Genomic DNA, 19272 nt, shown 5'->3' with positions numbered 1-19272 from the left:
AATTCAGACACAAATCGGTATTCTTAGAATACCAGTTAGTATGTGGAATCTCTTGTAAAGATGGCCAGCTGATAGTTTCCAGGTTTCCCTCATTTTCATGACTTTTTATTCCTATCTGTAGATTGGGAGGAAAAACTAATTATATTCCAAAGACTCAGTTAGATATGATCAGATGCAACCGTACATTTCTGGGGGCAGCTACTTGAGTTGAATTTTTCACTCTCTTCCATGACGGCTGACAGTATTATGCTTAATGACAGAGAGATGGGGACTAGATCTTTTGGATTCATCTAAGTAAAACTATGCAGCCTCTCTGGCTCTCATTTATTACCTACCTTTTTTCAACTCTGCAGGTAAAACCCGATGAAAGGATCATCAAAACAGAATATGGGCTACTGATTCGAAGTCTGCAGAAGAAGGACTCTGGGCTGTATTACTGCAAAGCACAGGAGCACACTTTTATCCACACAGTAGTGAAGCTGACTTTGAATGTCATTGAGAATGAACAGATGGAAAACACCCAGAGGGCAGAGCATGAGGAGGGGCGGGTCAAGGATCTGTTGGTTGAGTCAAGGTTGAGATACAAAGACTACATCCAAATCCTGAGCAGCCCAAACTTCAGCCTGGACCAGTACTGTGAGCAGATGTGGCACCGGGAGAAGCGCAGACAGCGGAACAAGGGCAGCCCGAAGTGGAAGCACATGCAGGAAATGAAGAAGAAGCGGAATCGAAGACATCACAGAGACCTGGAAGAACTTCCGAGAGCTGTGGCCACATAGTTTTCTATTTAATTTAATGAAAAGAACTCTTTACCTGCAAAAACACTGTTGTCTGTTTTATTCATCCTTATACTAACTCATAAGAGCTTTCCATGGAGTTTTGCTAAAGCACAAGAACAGTAATCTGAACAAGACTATATGATGGATATGGCATTAGTAAGGGTGAATCATTCATCTGAACCAGTTTTCCAAGAACTAAAACTTATACCTGCAAAGTATCAGAATTATCTTCAAAACAGGGGCTTTATACTTGTAAATGTTTTATATTCTGAGTTTTTGAATTTATTATATAAATAACTGAGCTAAGAAAGCATCAGATTTGACATTGAAATAAGGTGCTTTATGTCCTTTGCATGGCCTTTAAGCATGGAGTTTACCATGCACTTGTTGCTTTATGTTCTTATGAACGGATATGTCATTCCACCTTAGAACTGGCTACCTGGTGGTAGGATTGGAGGGAAGATGCAAAATACAGCTCACAGTATCAACAGGAACTTTCCCAGTGAGCCATTTGCTCTTGGTATGGTTTGGATATTTGGAGAGGTGCATTACTCCTTTCAGACCTCAGGGGTTACAATTTAGTGTCCTGCAGCATTGATTTACTGAAGGGCATAAATGTTCCTCCCAGGATTCCTTGTGACTTGTCAGGATAACAGGTTCACAGAGAGAGTTTGGTGCTCAGTTATGTGTTTTTAGAATATATGCTGAGCTATATAGGGACAGAATGCTTAATAAATATTTTAATAGGATATGGGAAAGCATTTTAATAAAAGAAAACATCACAAAGTATACTGCATCCTAATGGAAGGGCACGCAGATGGGATTTGTTAAGAGAAAGAAAGCCAGCCATAAATTTTGGCTTTGGGGAAAACTCCTATCCCCATAAAAAGGAAGAACAATCACAAATACAATGGATGAAAGGTAATGTGGCTTTATGCACTGGAGTATAAGTAGCTGCCAATTTATAATTCATCTGTTTAAAAAAAAAAAACCTCTAGATTATAAGAAACTGTAAGCAAAAGCCGAGGAAAAGTTACATTTTCTAAAGGATCATGGGAAGAAAGAACACAAATTTATTTACAACCAATGGAATTTCAGTGTGTACTGCCTCTCTTTTTTCTAAAAATTTCATCATACTCTATAAATTATTTCTATTTAGTGTCTTTATTCTCTCCTAAATAATGGATTATTAGATTTTATTTGAGTGAATAGGAAAAAACAATATATACATATATAGAGAGATAGAATTAGATAGACAACAGTCGTGGGGAGTGGGAATACTATGTATTTGTTAAATAACGAAATGCAAAAATTTTTACAACGGAAAGGGTTAAATTAACTCTTTGACATCTTTTTCTTCACAACCTTTTTTGCATTTCTGAGATTATATGCTGTATAATCTCATTGTTTTAGTAATTTAAAAATAAATAAGTCTACTGCATGTAAAGAAAACAAACTCACATTAACATTTTTCACGTTTTGTTAGCGGTTTCAAATGTTTCCAATCTGACCTTCCCTCTGAATATGTATGGTATGTTTCCTGCCTGTTTAAGAAGGACTCACCTTTCCTTCACGCAACGCAAAACCCTTAGCCTTCTCCTGTTTTGCCTTTTCACGCCCTTTTTAGTGTGAAATGAAAAATTAGTCACTTCCTCACACAGAAGGCAGCTTTTCAGAAAACTAAATAGCAGACATTGCTTGTTTCTCATGCATTGTACGTGTCTTGAAAGTAAAAGCCTCTGAGAAGGCAACTTATTACAGAGTTCAGTATCATGTCTGTTCCTGGCTTTATGCTCAAAACATTCTTACACTCATTGTACTTGCATTGCTTACCTACTCAAAGAAGTCACACTGATCTATGATGTTAAGTCACCTTTCGATAGGATACTCATAAACACTTGTAGATGTTTTATTATAAGGAAAACTTAAGGAAGATAGTTTTTTAAAGTGAACCAGAGCAAGTCACTCTATTAAAAAGTAATCCATAAGAATAGTTCAAGCAAGATCAGACTGCTAACAAGAGTGTTTGAAACTATTGATTCGCTGGCTTAAAATCTTCCTGGAACTCATAATAAGCTCAAAGCATATAAGTATGAGTATGTTTTTCAAAAAGATTTCCAAATATGTGTATATTAGACAGTAATGATCAAATTATGGATAGCCTTGAGAGAATTATATGAAACTCAAGTGTTAGGATTGGCTTGTGAACATAAATTTGGTTTTCATCAAAATATGAATGTCCAAGCCATTTTTTAATTAATTCTTTCTTATTCAGAAAAAAGTTAGGAATTTTGATGGACAGCTAAATTTTAATGGCTGCTTTGGATCTAAATCTATTAATTTATGATAATGACTTAAATATGTTTGAAATATTGTTAGTAAAAAAGTCATGTAATAAAAGTTTTATTGGCAAAGATTTATGTATATTTATAAAAACAAGACATCTCAGCTGCTACATTTAATTTTTTAATCTTTTAATTGCCTACACTTTAAGTGTAGGGGCGCTTTAAGTGCCCCTAACACTTAGGGGAACAGTGTGAATATATTAAGTCTAGAGATAAGACACAATGTATACTTCCTCACCACTAAAACTTTTTACCAAATTTTCTTTGAAATAATGCAAAATAAAATTATAGTTAATAGTTTTAAATTTGCTAAAAAATCAGCTTTTTATGGAGAGGTCTTAAAATGTCTGTGTTTAGCCTTAGTTTTATGGGTTTTTCCCCCCCATGTTTGAATACATGTCTCTGACTTGCATATTCATCATTTGAATTTCATTCCAGCTAAATTTGAATTTCATGCTGCTAAATCCTGACTGTGCATTCATTTACATCCAATGTATTGGGAATTTTAAGTTTGTTTAGAAATGGATAGTCTAAATAATTAATGTAGAACCTATTTTTCCCCAAAGAGCTCAAAATACCACATTTACATTATTAAAAAAAAAAATTTTGAAAATCAACCAAATTATTTAAGAAATGGAAAATAGAGAAAATTAGAAATGTGCAAAAGCCACAACAGTAGTGAAAGAATTATAACTTACACCATACCTCACAAATCCATTAGCTAAATACTGCTTACCTACAATATACTGCCTGCAAAATGGGTTTACTCTTGAATTGTTCCTTTGGTCTATGTTTCAGTTCTTTATATGCTATTAACTTTTGTTTCTGCTGAATTCTATAAACTCAAGCAAAATATAAGTTTACAGTTGCTAGTGCCTGCTTTTCTACATTATATTGAAAATTAAAATTTCAAGGACAATTAAACAGCCTCCAGATGTCTACATAATGTTAAATTGAACAAGAGCATTAAACACTGATATTTTAAAACTTAAATATATCTCTTGAAATATCATAAATAAAAGTGGAAATGAAAGTTGAAACAGCTTTCCAATTTGTCTTGGACAAAATGTTGGAATTCATTAGCCTTATTGGGAATGGAGAATTTAGAAAAAAAAAGATATTTAAAATGTTTTTATAGAAATATTTTTCTCACAGTAAATGACAATATTTAAATAATTTAATCTACATTTGAGGTTGGTTAAAAAAAGATCTAAAATTCCAAGATTGGACACATTGACAGTGCAAAGACAGGAACATATACATGATTTATACCTCTCATTTAAATATTTTGTCATATTAAAGTATTTATGGTATGTTTGAAATAGATGATTTGGGGGGGAAGGGCAAAAAAATCTGTCAGTTAATTGTGTAATTTAATTCTTAATAATTGTAAGTGGTTAGCAATCTATGTTGAATTTATAGTTTTGCTATTTTAAAAGAAATGTAGTCTTGAAATCTAAAATAATTGCAAGTTGCTAAGTGTATATTTTGGTTGTATTATAATAAAATACAAACATTAGTGTTTTATGGTTATAAACAGAATGTTGGTTTGTGTGCAAGTTTTGTTTTCAAACCCTAAACATGATAACCAAATTTTACACATAGAATCACACTGAATCAAATACGAAGGAAAATATCTCCTAAAAAATTTTAGTAGATATATTTTGCACTGTAAGTATGCAATAATTTCCCTTATGAAAAAAAAGGAATAATTTTCTCTTCCCAATCATTATAATTATATACTTACGCTTTACTGTGATTTAATTTAGACTTGAGTAGACTGAATTAATATTACTACTCAAGTAACAACTTTTAAGATTTCTAATTACCATTTTATAAGTGAAAATTAAAAATAGTCATCTGTATGCTTAGATGTATGAATTTAAATTTTTAAAGGCATAGTTGAGGTTTCTGATTTTGTTTTATAAAGAATTTACTTGAATTTCTTTTAGAGAAAATTACATTTCTTATTGATTTGGTACACCCATGTAGGATATTTTATATTTGCAAATAGATAATATTATAATATCCCAAACCTGTAATGAAATAACTTGTAGGGATGTTATATAAAGAAATGTCAAGTTTTCTGAGTGGTTTGACAAGCTTCAAACATGAGAATTTATGGTAATGTGTGTATATAAAATTTTAAAAAGAGAAAAAATTATATAGGGTCCTCTTAAACAGCACGCCCAAGCTGTTACTATAAATAAAAATACAACCTAAGATTAATAACTGAAAAAAATCCACGTGTATTTGTTTGACTATAGTAAGAAATGGGAGTGATCCTGAGAAAAAAGGAGACAGAAGTTTAGCATTTGAGGATCAAAAACATCTATAACCACACAACTTGGTACCTGCATTAGTATGATTTGCTAGTCCAGTAAACTCATGCCTAGGATGATGAAAATGTAAAGAACTATTTTTTGCTTCAGAAGCTCACACACCTGTCATTTGTGTATATATTAGTACAAATGGATCTTGGAGGAGGGATTTGACAATACTCAGTTCAGTTCAGTCGCTCAGTTGTGTCCGACTCCTTGCGACACCATGGACTGCAGCACGCCAGGTCTCCCTGTCCATCACCAACTCCTGGAGTTTACTCAAGCTCATATTCATTGAGTCGGTGATGCCACCCAATCATCTCATCCTCTGTCATCCCCTTCTCCCACCTTCAATCTTTCCCAGGACAGGGTTTTTTCAAATGAGTCAGTTCTTCACATCAGGTGGCCAAACTATTGCAGTTTCAGCTTCAGCATCAGTCCTTCCAATAAATATTCAGGGCTGATTTCCTTTGGGGTGGACTGGTTGGATCTCCTTGCAATCCAAGGGACTGTCAAGAGTCTTATCCAACACCACAGTTCAAAAGCATCAGTTCTTTGGTGCTCAGCTTTCTTTATCGTCTAACTCTCACATCCATACATGACCACAGGAAAAATCATACCTTTGACTAGATGGACCTTTGTTGGTAAATCTATGTCTCTTCTTTTTAATATGGCTTTCTAGGTTGTTCATAACTTTTCTTCCAAGGAGCAAGTGTCCTTTAATTTCATGGCTGCAGTCACCATCTGCAGTGATTTTGGAGCCCAGAAAAATAAAGTCAGCTACTGTTTCCACTGTTTCCCGACTATTTGCCATGAAGTGATGGGACTGGATGCCATGATCTTAGTTTTCTGAACATTGAATTCTAAGCCAGCTTTTTCACTCTCCTCTTTCACTTTCATCAATAGGCTCTTTGGTTCTTTGATTTCCGGCGTGATGGTGGTGTCATCTGCATATCTGAGGTTACTGATATTTCTCCTGGCAATCTTGATTCCAGCTTGTGCTTCATCCAGCCCAGCGTTTCTCATGATGTACTCTGCCTATAAGTTAAATAAGCAGGGTGACAATATACAGCCTTGACGTACTCCTTTCCCAGTTTGGAATCAGTCTGTTCTTCCCTGTCCAGTTCTAACTGTTGCTTTCTTACCTGCATACAGATTTCTCAAGAGGCAGGTAAGGTATTCTGGTATTCCCATCTCTTTCAGAATTTTCCACAGTTTGTTGTGATCCAAACAGTCAAAGGCTTTGGCATAGTCAATAAAGCAGAAATAGATGTTTTTCTGGAACTCTCTTGCTTTTTTGATGATCCAGCAGATGTTGGCAATTTGATTTCTGGTTCCTCTGCCTTTTCTATATCTAGCTTGAACATCTGGAAGTTCACGGTTCATGAACTGTTGAATCCTGCCTTGGAGAATTTTGAGCATTACTTTGCTAGTGTGTAAGATGAATTCAATTGTGTAAGGTTGAACATTTTGGCATTGCCTTTCTTTGGGATTGGAATGAAAACTGACCTTTTCCAGTCCTGTGGCCACTGCTGAGTTTTCCAAATTTGCTGGCATATTGAGTGCAGCACTTTCACAGCATCATCTTTCAGGATTTGAAATAGCTCAAGTGGAATTCCATCACCTCCACTAGCTTTGTTTGTAATGATGCTTCCTAAGGCCCACTTGACTTTGCATTCCAGGATGTCTGGCTCTGGGTGAGTGATCATACCATCGTGATTATCTGGGTCATGAAGATCTTTTTTGTACAGTTCTGTGTATTCTTGCCACCTCTTCTTAATATCTTCTGCTTCTGTTAGGCCCATACCATTTCTGTCCTTTATTGAGCCCACCTTTGCATGAAATGTTCCCTTGGTATCTCTAAGTTTCTTGAAGAGATCTCTAGTCTTTCCCATTTTGTTGTTTTCCTCTATTTCTTTGCATTGATTGCTGAGGAGGGCTTTCTTATCTCACCTTGCTATTCTTTGGAACTCTGCATTCAAATGGGAATATCTTTCTTTTTCTCCTTTTCATTTCACTTCTCTTCTTATCACAGCTATTTGTAAGGCCTCCTCAGACAACCTTTTGCCTTTTTGCACTCTTTTTCTTGGGGATAGTCTTGATCCCTGCCTCCTGTACAATGTCACAAACCTCTGTCCATAGTTCTTTAGCATTCTGTCTATCAGATGTAATCCAATGAATCTATTTCTCATTTCCACTGTATAATCGTAAGGGATCTGATTTAGGTCATACCTGAATGGTCTAGTGGTTTTCCCTACTTTCTTCAATTTAAGTCTGAATTTGGCAATAAGGAGTTCATGATCTGAGCCACAGTCAGCTCCCAGTCTTGCTTTTGCTGACTGTATAGAGCTTCTCCATCTTTGACTGCAAAGACTATAATTAATCTAATTTCAGTATTGACCATCTGGTTAAGTCCAAATGTTGAGTTTTCTCTTGTTGTTGGAGTAGGGTGTGTGCATATAGTCAGTGCATTTTATTGGCAAAACTCAATTAGCCTTTGCCCTGCTTCATTCCATACTCCAAGGCCAAATTTGCCTGTTAGGTATTTCTTGACTTCCTACTTTTGCATTCTAGTCCCCTACAATGAAAGGGACATCTTTTTTTGGGTGTTAGTTCTAGAAGTTCTTGTAGGTCTTCATAGAACCATTCAAAATTCAGCTTCTTCAGCATTACTGGTCAGGGCATAGACTTGGGTTACTGTGATACTGAATGGTTTCCCTTGGAAATGAACAGAGATCATTCTGTTGTTTTTGAGATTGCATCCAAGTACTGCATTTCAGACTCTTTTGTTGTCTATGATGGCTACTCCATTTCTTCTATGGGATTCTTGCCCACAGTAGTAGATACAATGGTCATCTGAGTTAAATTCACCCATTCCAGTCCCTTTCAATTCACTGATTCCTAAAATGTCAACGTTCACTCTTGCCATCTCCTGTTTGACCACTTCCAACTTGACTTGACTCTTGGACCTAACATTCCAGGTTCCTATGCAATATTGCTCTTTACAGCATTGGACCTTGTTTCTATCACTAGTCACATCCACAACTGTGTGTTGTTTTTGCTTCGGTTCCATCTTTTTATTCTTTTTGGAGTTATTTATCCAGTGATATCCAGTAGCATATTGGGCACCTACCGACCTGGGGAGTTCATCTTTCAGTATCCTATCTTTTTGCCTTCTCATACTGTTCATGGGGTTCTCAAGGCAAGAATACTGAAGTGGTTTGCCATTCCCTTCTCCAGTGGACCACGTTTTGTCAGAACTCTCCACCATGACCCTCTGTCTTGAGTGGCCCTATACGGCATGGCTCATAGTTTCATTATGTTAGACAAGGCTGTGGTCCATGTGATCCGATTGGTTAATTTTCTGTGATTGTGGTTTTTAGTCTGTATGCCCTCTGATGGAGAAGAATAAGAGGCTTATGGAAGCTTCCTGATGGGAGAGTCTTCCCGACCGGGAAACTGGTTAAAACTATGTCTTGACAATACTCAATGAACTTTAAAATGCACATACACCAAGAACCAGTTTTTCACAATTAAGTATATCCTTGAGTACCTTCTCCATATGTGCAGTAACAGACATTTTTAAATATATTTATAGTAAGATTAAATATAAAAAAGAGAACAATGTCTATGTTCTACAGAAGTGACTGAAGTATAATCACTAAATGGATACAGAAGTTTAAATGGGGGTGGGGAAGTGTGTGCATCTTTAAAGAAAAATTTAAGAAACAGTGTTAAAGAAACAGAATCCCAGAGTATAGGAACACAAAAAGAATTATACTGGGTTTTCAAGTTGAAAGAAGCAAATGATACTGCTTATGGATACATACATTCATATGTAAGCAGTAAAAATGTAAAAAACATTTCTGGAAAAGTTAAACACTATATTCAGAATATATTTTTCTCTAAGAAATAAGAGAATGAGGAAACAGGGAGGTTTGGCTATTTCAATAATGTATTATTTCTCTAAAAAAATAAAAACTCCATATTATATACTACATATATTTGCCGTAACTAGTAAATTTAAGTGTTCGCATTTCACAAAGTTGTGTGTTGGATTTATAATTTAAATATATTGCTCAACATAATTTTACATGCTTGAAATATTTCATAACAAAAAGTAGATGAAAGATTTAAATTGCAGTAAAAGAACAAAGTACTCAATAGTAAAATCTAAAAAGAGAGGGAAAGGGAAAAGAATAACATACAGAAATACTAGATATGCAGCCATCATAATAGATGCAACCTTCCAGTTCCACTGACTTACATTATGGACTTTCTTGGACACCCTGATTATTTTAAAAATGTGACAGTGAGGACCCTGTTTGGCCTCAGGGACCCTGGAGTAATGTCTATTTTTCAAAGTAATACCTTATTGTTATGGAAATGCCCAAGGCATCTAGGATATCGAACCCTGTGCTTAATGCGCCAAAGGACTCCAAACAGCTGAGTTGGCCTTTCTTGGAATGAACACTTTTCAAGGTAGATATTTAAAATATAGAATTTCTTCTTTCTGGCTTACATATCAAAATTTATAAACCAACTCATGCTTTTTAGGTAACCTGAAGAAATATTTATATCTTGTAAAATGCCTTTAAATGATCCCACAATTTATTATTTTGTTTAGGAAAAGTTCTACATCAATATAATATACATTTTTAATCTACTGTGGGTGTTTTGCTCATGTATAGAGAAAGGCCAAAATTTGGCCCAACATTTTGCCCTTTGCAAATTTCTCAGTTTTAATGGACCCTATTAATGAGGGGCTAGTATATTTACATATGCACTGTAGGAGTAGATGGGGGCATAGTGGAGAGTATTAATTTAAAGTACATAAACTTGAATAAGAAGAAAATGAGACCAATTTACCAGGTAGGAAGTTATCCTTTAGCATCAGGAAAGGGGTTGTTTCATGGGCCATATCCCTCTAAGCTTTTAATATATTGAAACAAATTACTATGGGGCAATTATCTCCAATTATCGAGTTTAGTTATAATTGAGGCCCTTTCCTACAGGCCATTTTTACTACTGAAAAACAAATAAAAATGTCGAATCTCCCTGGTAATTTGTGTTGTAATTAGTTTTTAGAGACATTTGGAAGCGGTCTTAGGTTTCGGTGCTCAGAGGCCAAGTTAAGCGTGAGAATAACCATATCTTGCTCAGGTGTGGAAATTATAGAAAGCTAACCAAGAAGGCGAAGTTCTGACTTTTAGAAACTTTATGACTCAGACTAGATGAAGATCTAATCCTGGAGAAAGGGAATGACATTTTGGTATTTTTAACTGACATGATATAATGATATTTTCATCAAACTAGCATTTGAGAGGGGAAAAAAAGTGATAAATGACCCCTAAATATCTATGTTTTACAACTGGATAGTTAAAAGCAAAACAAAACCAGGAATTATAGTGAGGAAAGGAGGTTAAGCTGGGAAGATCACAGTTTCAGCACTGAACACTGAGTTTCAGATGATTTGAGGAGTGAATGGTAGAGGGTTTGATATATGGGTTTGCTGTTCAGGACAAATGAAAGCTGAAGTTATTTGTTATTGGTGGCTACCAATAACCATCTTTCAGATGAAAGAAGTTCAGTAGGGAATGCAGTGTAAGTGATCTGGTGGTCAACTTATCCTAAGTTAGTGTGTATCCTGGTGTGAGTTATCATTAATTTCCCTAATCAGATGTCTCTAAGATATCAAACAGCTTAAAATTTATGAATTTTTCTTATGTCTCCCACCAGAAACTTAATTTCTGGAAGACAAAGTCTCTATTCTTCATATCTGGTGTAGTCTCTACCAATTTGTGAAACAAATTTTCTGCAAAACTCTCATGATTCATTACTGGAAGCATTTGCTAAAATTCCTACCCCATGTACTTCTTTTAAAATCAAATTGGTAAATTGAAGAAGGTCTATTTTCACTTTTGAATGTTCATATGTTTCAGACAAAATTATTACAAACTGGTGTTGTGGGTTTTTTTCTTTTTTTTTGGTTCAGGTGGACTCGCCATAATCTACAAGATTTAAACTGGTAGAAAGAAGGTCCATATAATTTGTAATAGATGGTTTGTTTAAACACAAGGACTTTGAAGAGGTTTTTGAAGAAAACCTTAAAGATTTAAATTAATGGGAGAGTCAAGAATATGGATTTACCTGACAGATATTTTTTGATAATAATACTTTAAATTAGTTTATTTGTGCCATAGCATTTCCTGTACTGTTTACATTAAAGAACACATAAGTCCTAAGTGAAATCTTCTTGGAAAAACATTCTACTAGACCTTTATAGCCCAGCATTAAATGAGAGTCACCCAAACATAACCCTGTTTGTCCATTTTCCATCCTGTTTATATTTTCTCAAAAATATAGTTGAATTAGGCATATTGGTTACATTTATACATTTTATCAATCAAATAGCAAAAGTTTCTTTGACTTAAAACTATTAAGATGTATTGCTTAAGATGCATCATATATATATTTTTAAAAAGTGAATTACTGACATATGATTTTTATTTGGGCCCAGGATGATATATGTAACTAGAATAGAAACCAAGAGAAAACCAGCAGAAAAACAAGCACTGACACTGGCAAAGCTTGGAACTACTTGCTTTCTTTGACTATATAAAAACAGAAGCAAGCAACAATCCTTTCTTTTGGACAGTTAATATTAATTAATGCTATTCATAAATGCATTTATATAGCAGTATTTTACATTTCTAGTGAAGAAATGTAATTAAAAACTAATTCTTTCTGAGTATATAAAGAGTTGTCTGAAATTTTATATGATGCAGATCCTTATCTGGGGAACCTCAGTAGGAACCCCACACCAAACACATTTAGAAATTTTCCTTTGTTTTCCACTTTATCTCACCAATGGAGTGACTGATATGAAGTGGTTTGTTGCATCTCTCAAAAAGATGGCAAACTGGTTCAGGTTTGATTCATGCTTTTCAACATCAATATTATGGTGTTAGGGAAGAAAAGGACCAAAAGGAAATAAAAGTGTGCTCAATTCTTGTATCAGTGGTAGAAAATGAAGATATTGATAAGAGTAAGGAATCAGTGACAGTGAATTAATTGGCTTATGGACAACCTCCATAAATATTAAAAGAAAGAGAGAGAGAGAGAGAAAGAACTGGGCTCCATTCAAGTTCAACATAAAGAAGTGGGGATTTATAGCCAAGAAACAAGAGAGTTGGGTTCAGTGGATAGAAAGCTACTAAGACAAACCAGTGGCTTAACTGACCTGACAGGATCTTTGCTAAAACAGGGTGACACAGATGCAACAAGGATGGACACTGAGGCCCAAGATCAAATCAGTTCAGAAGAGGCCTACAAGGAGCCTGACTGAGGTTTTCAAGGAAAGCATTTTTTTTTGTTAGTGTGGCATCCCCAAGCCGAGGGTGTGGGGTAGTGAAGGAGAATGGAATATATATGTGTAGACTGTGGCATTCACATGCATCTGCTTGAGGTTCCCTGAAATCCAGGAAGCAGACAGAATCATGGGCCTGAGGCCTCCATTTATACTCTTGACCCAACCCAGCGAATATTGGGCTCCCCGGATGGCAAAAGTGGTAAAGAACCTGCCTCCCAATGTAGGAGACATAAGAGATGTGGGTTTGATCCCTATGTCAGGAAGGTCCCCGTATTCTTGCCTGGAGAATCCCATGGACAGAGGAGCCTGGCAGGCTACGCTCCATAGGGTAGCAAAGAGTCGGACATGACTGAAGCGACTTAGCATGCACAGCCTAGATGTGGGGATAAAATAAACAAGCGAGTAAGCAAAGAGAAAGAATTTGAATGAACCAGTGATAATAATGTGTGATGTACTGTGGTCTATGACCCACTCAAGTCTCTGTAGTTGAGGCTACAAGAGAGAGAAGGAGGGTTGCGTTTGTGCAGACCTAGAGAACAGTCACTTGCCTGCTAGTCCGTAAGAGCATCTGCTGCTTCATGGACAAGAACACCCTGCCGTGAACGTGACTGGGAGAAGAGGGCTGCCTCCTGTGAAGGCACTCATGGTCCAGATTTCCTCAGAGGGTTCTCAAGATTGCTAGGTTTTCACTGGAATATGGCTTTTGTTTTAGCTAATCAGTTTTTTTTTATTTTTTTTACTTAATCTTTGAAACACACACACACACACACACACACACATATATATATATATATATATTTTTTTTACCTAGACTTTTCCAAAATACTGGTCACAACCTGAAAATATAGTATTTTGGGGGAAAATGTGAATTGAGTTTCAAACTGTGGAACACAATAAATATGAAAGTTACTAATACCCAGTAATTATTAAATGCACACACAGTACCAGCTACTTTACAAACATGGTCTCAGGTAATGTTCACAAAAACACTTAGATGCAAGAATTATTATTCACATTTTTCAAAAGAAGAAGCTGACACTAGCAGAGAATAAAAGTGTGATTTGATGTCAATATAGATATTACAAAGCTGGTATGCGACAGAACCAAGATTTACATCCACTCTGTCTGATTCTAAATTCCAAGTTGTTAACAGTAACAGTCATGTCTCTTGACCCATTTGTAAATTGAAAATGTCTATAATAAGTATTCTCATTACTGATACATGGAAATTTAATTTTATTTCTATTTATTAATAGCTAATAATAATAGACATCACCAGATGGTCAACACCAAAATCAGATTGATTATATTCTTTGCAGCCAAAGATGGAGAAGCTCTATTCAGCAAAAACAAGACTGGGAGCTGACTGTGGCTCAGATCATGAACTCCGTATTGCCGAATTCAGGCTTAAATTGAAGAAAGTAGGGAAAACCACTAGACCATTCAGGTATGACCTAAATCAAATCCCTTATGATTATACAATGGAAGTGAGAAAAATTTAAGGGACTAGATCTGATAGACAGAGTATCTGATGAACTATGGACAGATTCGTATACAGGAGATAGGGGTCAAGATCATCTCCATGGAAAAGAAATGCAAAAAAGCAAAATGGCTGCCTGAGGAGGCCTTACAAAGAGCTGTGATAATAAGAGAAGTGAAACTAAAAGGAGAAAAAGAAAGATATTCCCATTTGAATGCAGAGTTCCAAAGAATAGCAAAGTGAGATAAGAAAGTCTTCCTCAGTGATCAGTGCAAAGAAATAGAGGAAAACAACAGAATGGGAAAGACTAGAGATCTCTTCAAGAAAATTAGAGATACCAAGGGAACATTTCATGCAAAGATGGGTTTGATAAAGACAGAAATGGTATGGACCTAACAGAAACAGAAGATATTAAGAAGAGGTGGCAAGAATACACAGAAGAACTGTACAAAAAAGATCTTTATGACCCAGATAATCACAATGGTGTGATCACTCACCTAGAGCCAGACATCCTAGAATGTGAAGTCAAGTGGGCCTTAGGAAGCATCTCTACGAACAAAGCTAGTGGAGGTGATGGAATTCCAGTTGAGTTATTTCAAATACTGAAAGATGATGCTGTTACAATGCTGCACTGAATGTGCCAGCACATTTGGAAAACTCAGCAGTGGCCACAGGACTGGAAAAGGTCAGTTTTCATTCCAACCCCAAAGAAAGGCAATGCCAAAGAATGCTCAAACTACTGCACAATTGCACTCATCTCACATGCTAGTAAAGGAATGCTCAAAATTCTCCAAGCCAGGCTTCAGCAGTATGTGAACTGTGAACATCCAGATGTTCAAGCTGGTTTCAGAAAAGGCAGAAGAACCAGAGATCAAATTGCCAACATCTGCTGGATCATCAAAAAAGCAAGAGAGTTCCAGAGAAACATCTATTTCTGCTTTATTGACTATGCCAAAGCCTTTGACTGTGTGGGTCACAATAAACTATGGAGAATTCTGAAAGAGATGGGAATACCAAACCACCCTGCCTCTCGAGAAACCTATATGCAGGTCAGGAAACAACAGCTAGAACTGGACATGAAACAACAGACTGGTTCCACATAGGAAAAGGACTATGTCAAGGCTGTATATTGTCACCCTGCTTATTTAACTTATATGCAGAGTACATCATGAGAAATGCTGGGCTGGAAGAAGCACAAGCAGGAATCAAGATTGTCTGGAGAAATATCAATAACCTCAGATGTGCAGATGACATCACCCTTATGGCAGAGAATGAAGAACTAAAGAGCCTCTTGATGAAAGTGAAAGAGGAGAGTGAAAAAGTTGGCTTAAAGCTCAACATTCAGAAAACGAAGATCACGGCATCTGGTCCCATCATTTCATGGCAAATAGATGGGGAAACAGTGGAAACAGTGTCAGACTTTATTTTGGGGGGGGGGCTCCAAAATCACTACAGATGGTGATTGCAGCCATAAAATTAAAAGATGCTTACTCCTTGGAAGGAAAGTTATGACCAACCTACATAGCATGTTAAAAAGCAGAGACATTACTTTGCCAATAAAGGTCAGTCTAGTGAAGGCTATGGTTTTTCCAGTAGTCATGTATGGATGTGTGAGTTGGGCTATAAAGAAAGCTGAGCACCAAAGAATTGATGCTTTTGAACTGTGGTTCAAACACATGCTGCAGTCCATGGGTCTCAAAGAGTTGGACTCGACTGAGCAACTGAAATGACTGAATTTCTTGGTGAAGACAGAAGTGGATGAGGTCAAGAGCATAAATGGACAGATTAGCTTCAAATTTTAAGATACAGTTTTTTTTTCCTTTATTTTTATTAGTTGGAGGCTAATTACTTCACAATATTGCAGTGGGTTTTGTCATACATTGACATGAATCAGCCATGGAGTTACATGTATTCCCCATCTCGATCCCCTCTCCCACCTCCCTCTCCATCCAATTCCTCTGGGTCTTCCCAGTGCACCAGGCCCGAGCACTTGTCTCATGCATCCCTTTTAATGGATAAGAATAGGTAGAGGTGTAATATAGATAAGGGGGAGGTTGAATAAATTTGCAGCTGAGTCTCTTTCCTTTGAGAAATATATAAAACATTTTAATTTAAAAAGAGTTAGAAGTATTTATTCTTGGAAAACCCTTCTTATTTCTAAAAACAGAAGTGTCAAACATCATAGTGGATGAAAGACAGGAATCAGTCTATTGTCAAAGGAGAGTTTCTAACAACTCCATATCACACTGTCAAGACCATTAAGTACACCTGGAAATGAGTGGAAACTTGACTAGAGCTGGTTATTTTGCAGGAAAAAAAATTAGTGCTAGGCAAACTTTCTAGAGATGTTTCAATCGGTTTTCCTAGAAAAACTGAGTCTGAATCTAACAGTGATGAAGGAGAGAACTTAGGATCTCTGTCATCTCCATGGCTGTAGCCCATCCTTCCTTCTTTCTCACCTTCAGCACAGTCACTCCAGGTCTGTCCCCTGGATGTAAGAGGTACCATTGTTTAATTTACATATTATTTTTCATCCCTGGGATCTTTCCAGCTGAGGATTATTTCCTTTCCTGGAGAAGAAAGAAGTGTTTTCTCACTCTAACTCTACTACGTGCTTAGCGCTTTAGTCGTGTCCAACTCTTTACAATCCCATGGTCAGTAGCCTGCCAGGCTCCCCTGTCGATGGAGATTCTCCAGGCAAGAATACTGGAGTGGGTTGCCATGCCCTCCTCCAGGGGAGCTTCCCAACCCAGGGATCAAACCCATGCCTCCCACAATGCAAGCAGATTCTTTCCCTCCAGTTTATGTAATGAAATTCTATCTCACACCTACAGCCCCAGATTCTGGGATTTGCACCACTTCCAGATCAATCTCAGAACTTGAGGGCCATATAATGAGACACTTTCTGCCCTTACCTACACTTGGTTTCTCATCCAGGTTTTATTCCATGTTAATTTTCTAGCCATAATCTCTACTATTGTTTGTCTCATCAATTCCATCTTCCTTTTTATTTTATCCCATTGCCCTTCCTCTGATCACTAGACTTCTTTTAATTCTTTTTATGTCAAAATCCCATAACATCTATTGGACGTGGGCATGTTTACGTCTATATCAATGAGTGTGATACGCAACTAGACATACACTTGATGCCTGCTACGCAGTGCATGTCTTTATGTCTACTCAGTCTAATAAGTATGAGGTTCCACAATTGTGGCTAAGCTGTGGACTCATCGCCAGGAAGGATATTGTAGAGTTTTACTAGGCTAGAAAGAACTCTGAAAATCATATGGGAGATGATTTCAGGAAGAGGAAGAGAGAGGTATCTGTTAACATCCTAGCATACTAAGGTCCTCTTAGAAAAGCATTGACATTTTCATGCACTTTTTGCTTTCTTTTCCCTGGCCAGATTTACTTCTTACCTCACACATCTTCGAAACACAATAAGTCAGAATAATGAGTAAAGATTCCCTACATACACACACACACACACACACACACACACACATATCTGAGGAGTTTAGATTCTGTTTCTGAGATTTTTTCCTGATGAAATATGTCTAATCCTATTGCTTTAGGGATATCTCCAGTTCAAAAGTAAGGTCCAAGGGGAAAGTAAAGATACAAATAAAACTGTGTTAATAAAACACAGTTAATAAAACTGTATTATTTCACTCTTCATTTGTAATACTGGATGATTATGTAGTACATATTAATTCACAATGTGTTTGCATAATAAACGCTTCTTAAAAAAATGACAGAAGACAATTTGAAATAAAAAAAAAAAACATAAAATATTGGTGTAAAATTGTCAGGCTTTCATTCACCAGAAACTTACAGTTTAGAACATTATTATTCACCTCTCCCTTATCTTTTATTTTTTTCTATATTTGTTCCTAGTCAGTTGAAATTTTAGGACAAGGTGTTCTCTCTAGTTCATTTTCTTTATAAATAGTCATGATAGTAATTGCCTGCAACTCTCTTTTGGAATCCACTCCACTCTCCTGTGTGCAATGTTTGGGTGTAACCAGTCCTGCACCTTGGTCAGCACAGAATATATACAAATGCTGTTCTGCAGAAAAGCACAGCCTGCTCCAACTGATAGTGTTACTGACATATATCCTGATTACAGACTTGGCTGCCTGGAGAAAAAAGCAATCTATGCCAAAAGGAAAAATGGATTGAAATCCTCTGAGCTTCCAGCAAAGGTTTTCTGTCTAATATCCCTCCTAAAATGGAGCCATAATTCACTTAAGTTCTACTTCTAAGCAAAGAGCGTTAACTTTTGACCAACAGACTCTCTCAGATGTAAAAAGGAATCTTCATTTGATATTTACTTGATACTTTAAAAACCACAGTTGATCTTAGCGGAAAGGGTAATGTTAAAACACAAAAGTAACTATTTATAAAAAGGAAGGTTTTAATTTTCCAAATATGAATAAATAACTGTAACATTACTAACTGAATTTATGAACATGAATATTTTAACCTGTGTCCCAGCTACTACCCAGTTTATTCCTAACTCCATGAAGGCATTTTCCAAATCTTTGAGATTAATTCAAAGAATGAGAAGGATGGACATCATCTCAGAAGAAAAGAAAAAACAAATTCAATTAATAAGAATTCTTATACTGCAACATGAAAATTAGTATGACTATTTAATTTTTTGTTACCTAAATTATCCTAAGTATAATTTCTTCACTGAAATAATGTCATACAGATGTTCTCAGAACACAGTTTAAGAGTTGGGCTTTAGCATCAGGGCTAGCTTGCTTTTATCAACTTACAGCTACAAGGAAACACAGAATGATTTAGACCCAATTGGCTTAGCTTTAAGCCCCGTCTCTGCCTTCGTGTGGCTTTCACAAGTTATATCACCTCTCTGCACCTTAAGTTACCTTATCTGTAAAATCTGGATGAAAACAGTCCATTTCACATGAGGTTGTGGGAGTTAAACAAATTAGGATTTCTCAAGTCC

The 19272-nt window shown here is 36.2% G+C and overlaps 1 protein-coding gene across 2 annotated transcripts in view; it reads left to right on the top strand.

The window, feature by feature from the left end:
* The window catches only part of SEMA3D (semaphorin 3D), a 218927-nt gene extending 214261 nt beyond the window's left edge, over positions 1-4666 (top strand). For both annotated transcript variants that reach the window (XM_070470032.1, XM_070470028.1), the window contains one exon: positions 354-4666. In XM_070470032.1, coding sequence (XP_070326133.1) covers positions 354-779 — 426 coding nt within the window. In that variant the 3' untranslated portion in view covers positions 780-4666. The remainder of the gene's footprint in view (positions 1-353) is intronic.
* The last annotated feature ends 14606 nt before the right edge of the window (positions 4667-19272 follow it).

The sequence above is a fragment of the Odocoileus virginianus genome, chromosome 1, assembly GCF_023699985.2.
Source record: "Odocoileus virginianus isolate 20LAN1187 ecotype Illinois chromosome 1, Ovbor_1.2, whole genome shotgun sequence".
Taxonomy (NCBI): Eukaryota; Metazoa; Chordata; class Mammalia; order Artiodactyla; family Cervidae; genus Odocoileus; species Odocoileus virginianus.
The sequence above is the reverse complement of the archived record's forward strand: the minus strand, read 5'-3'. Positions and strand labels throughout refer to the sequence as shown.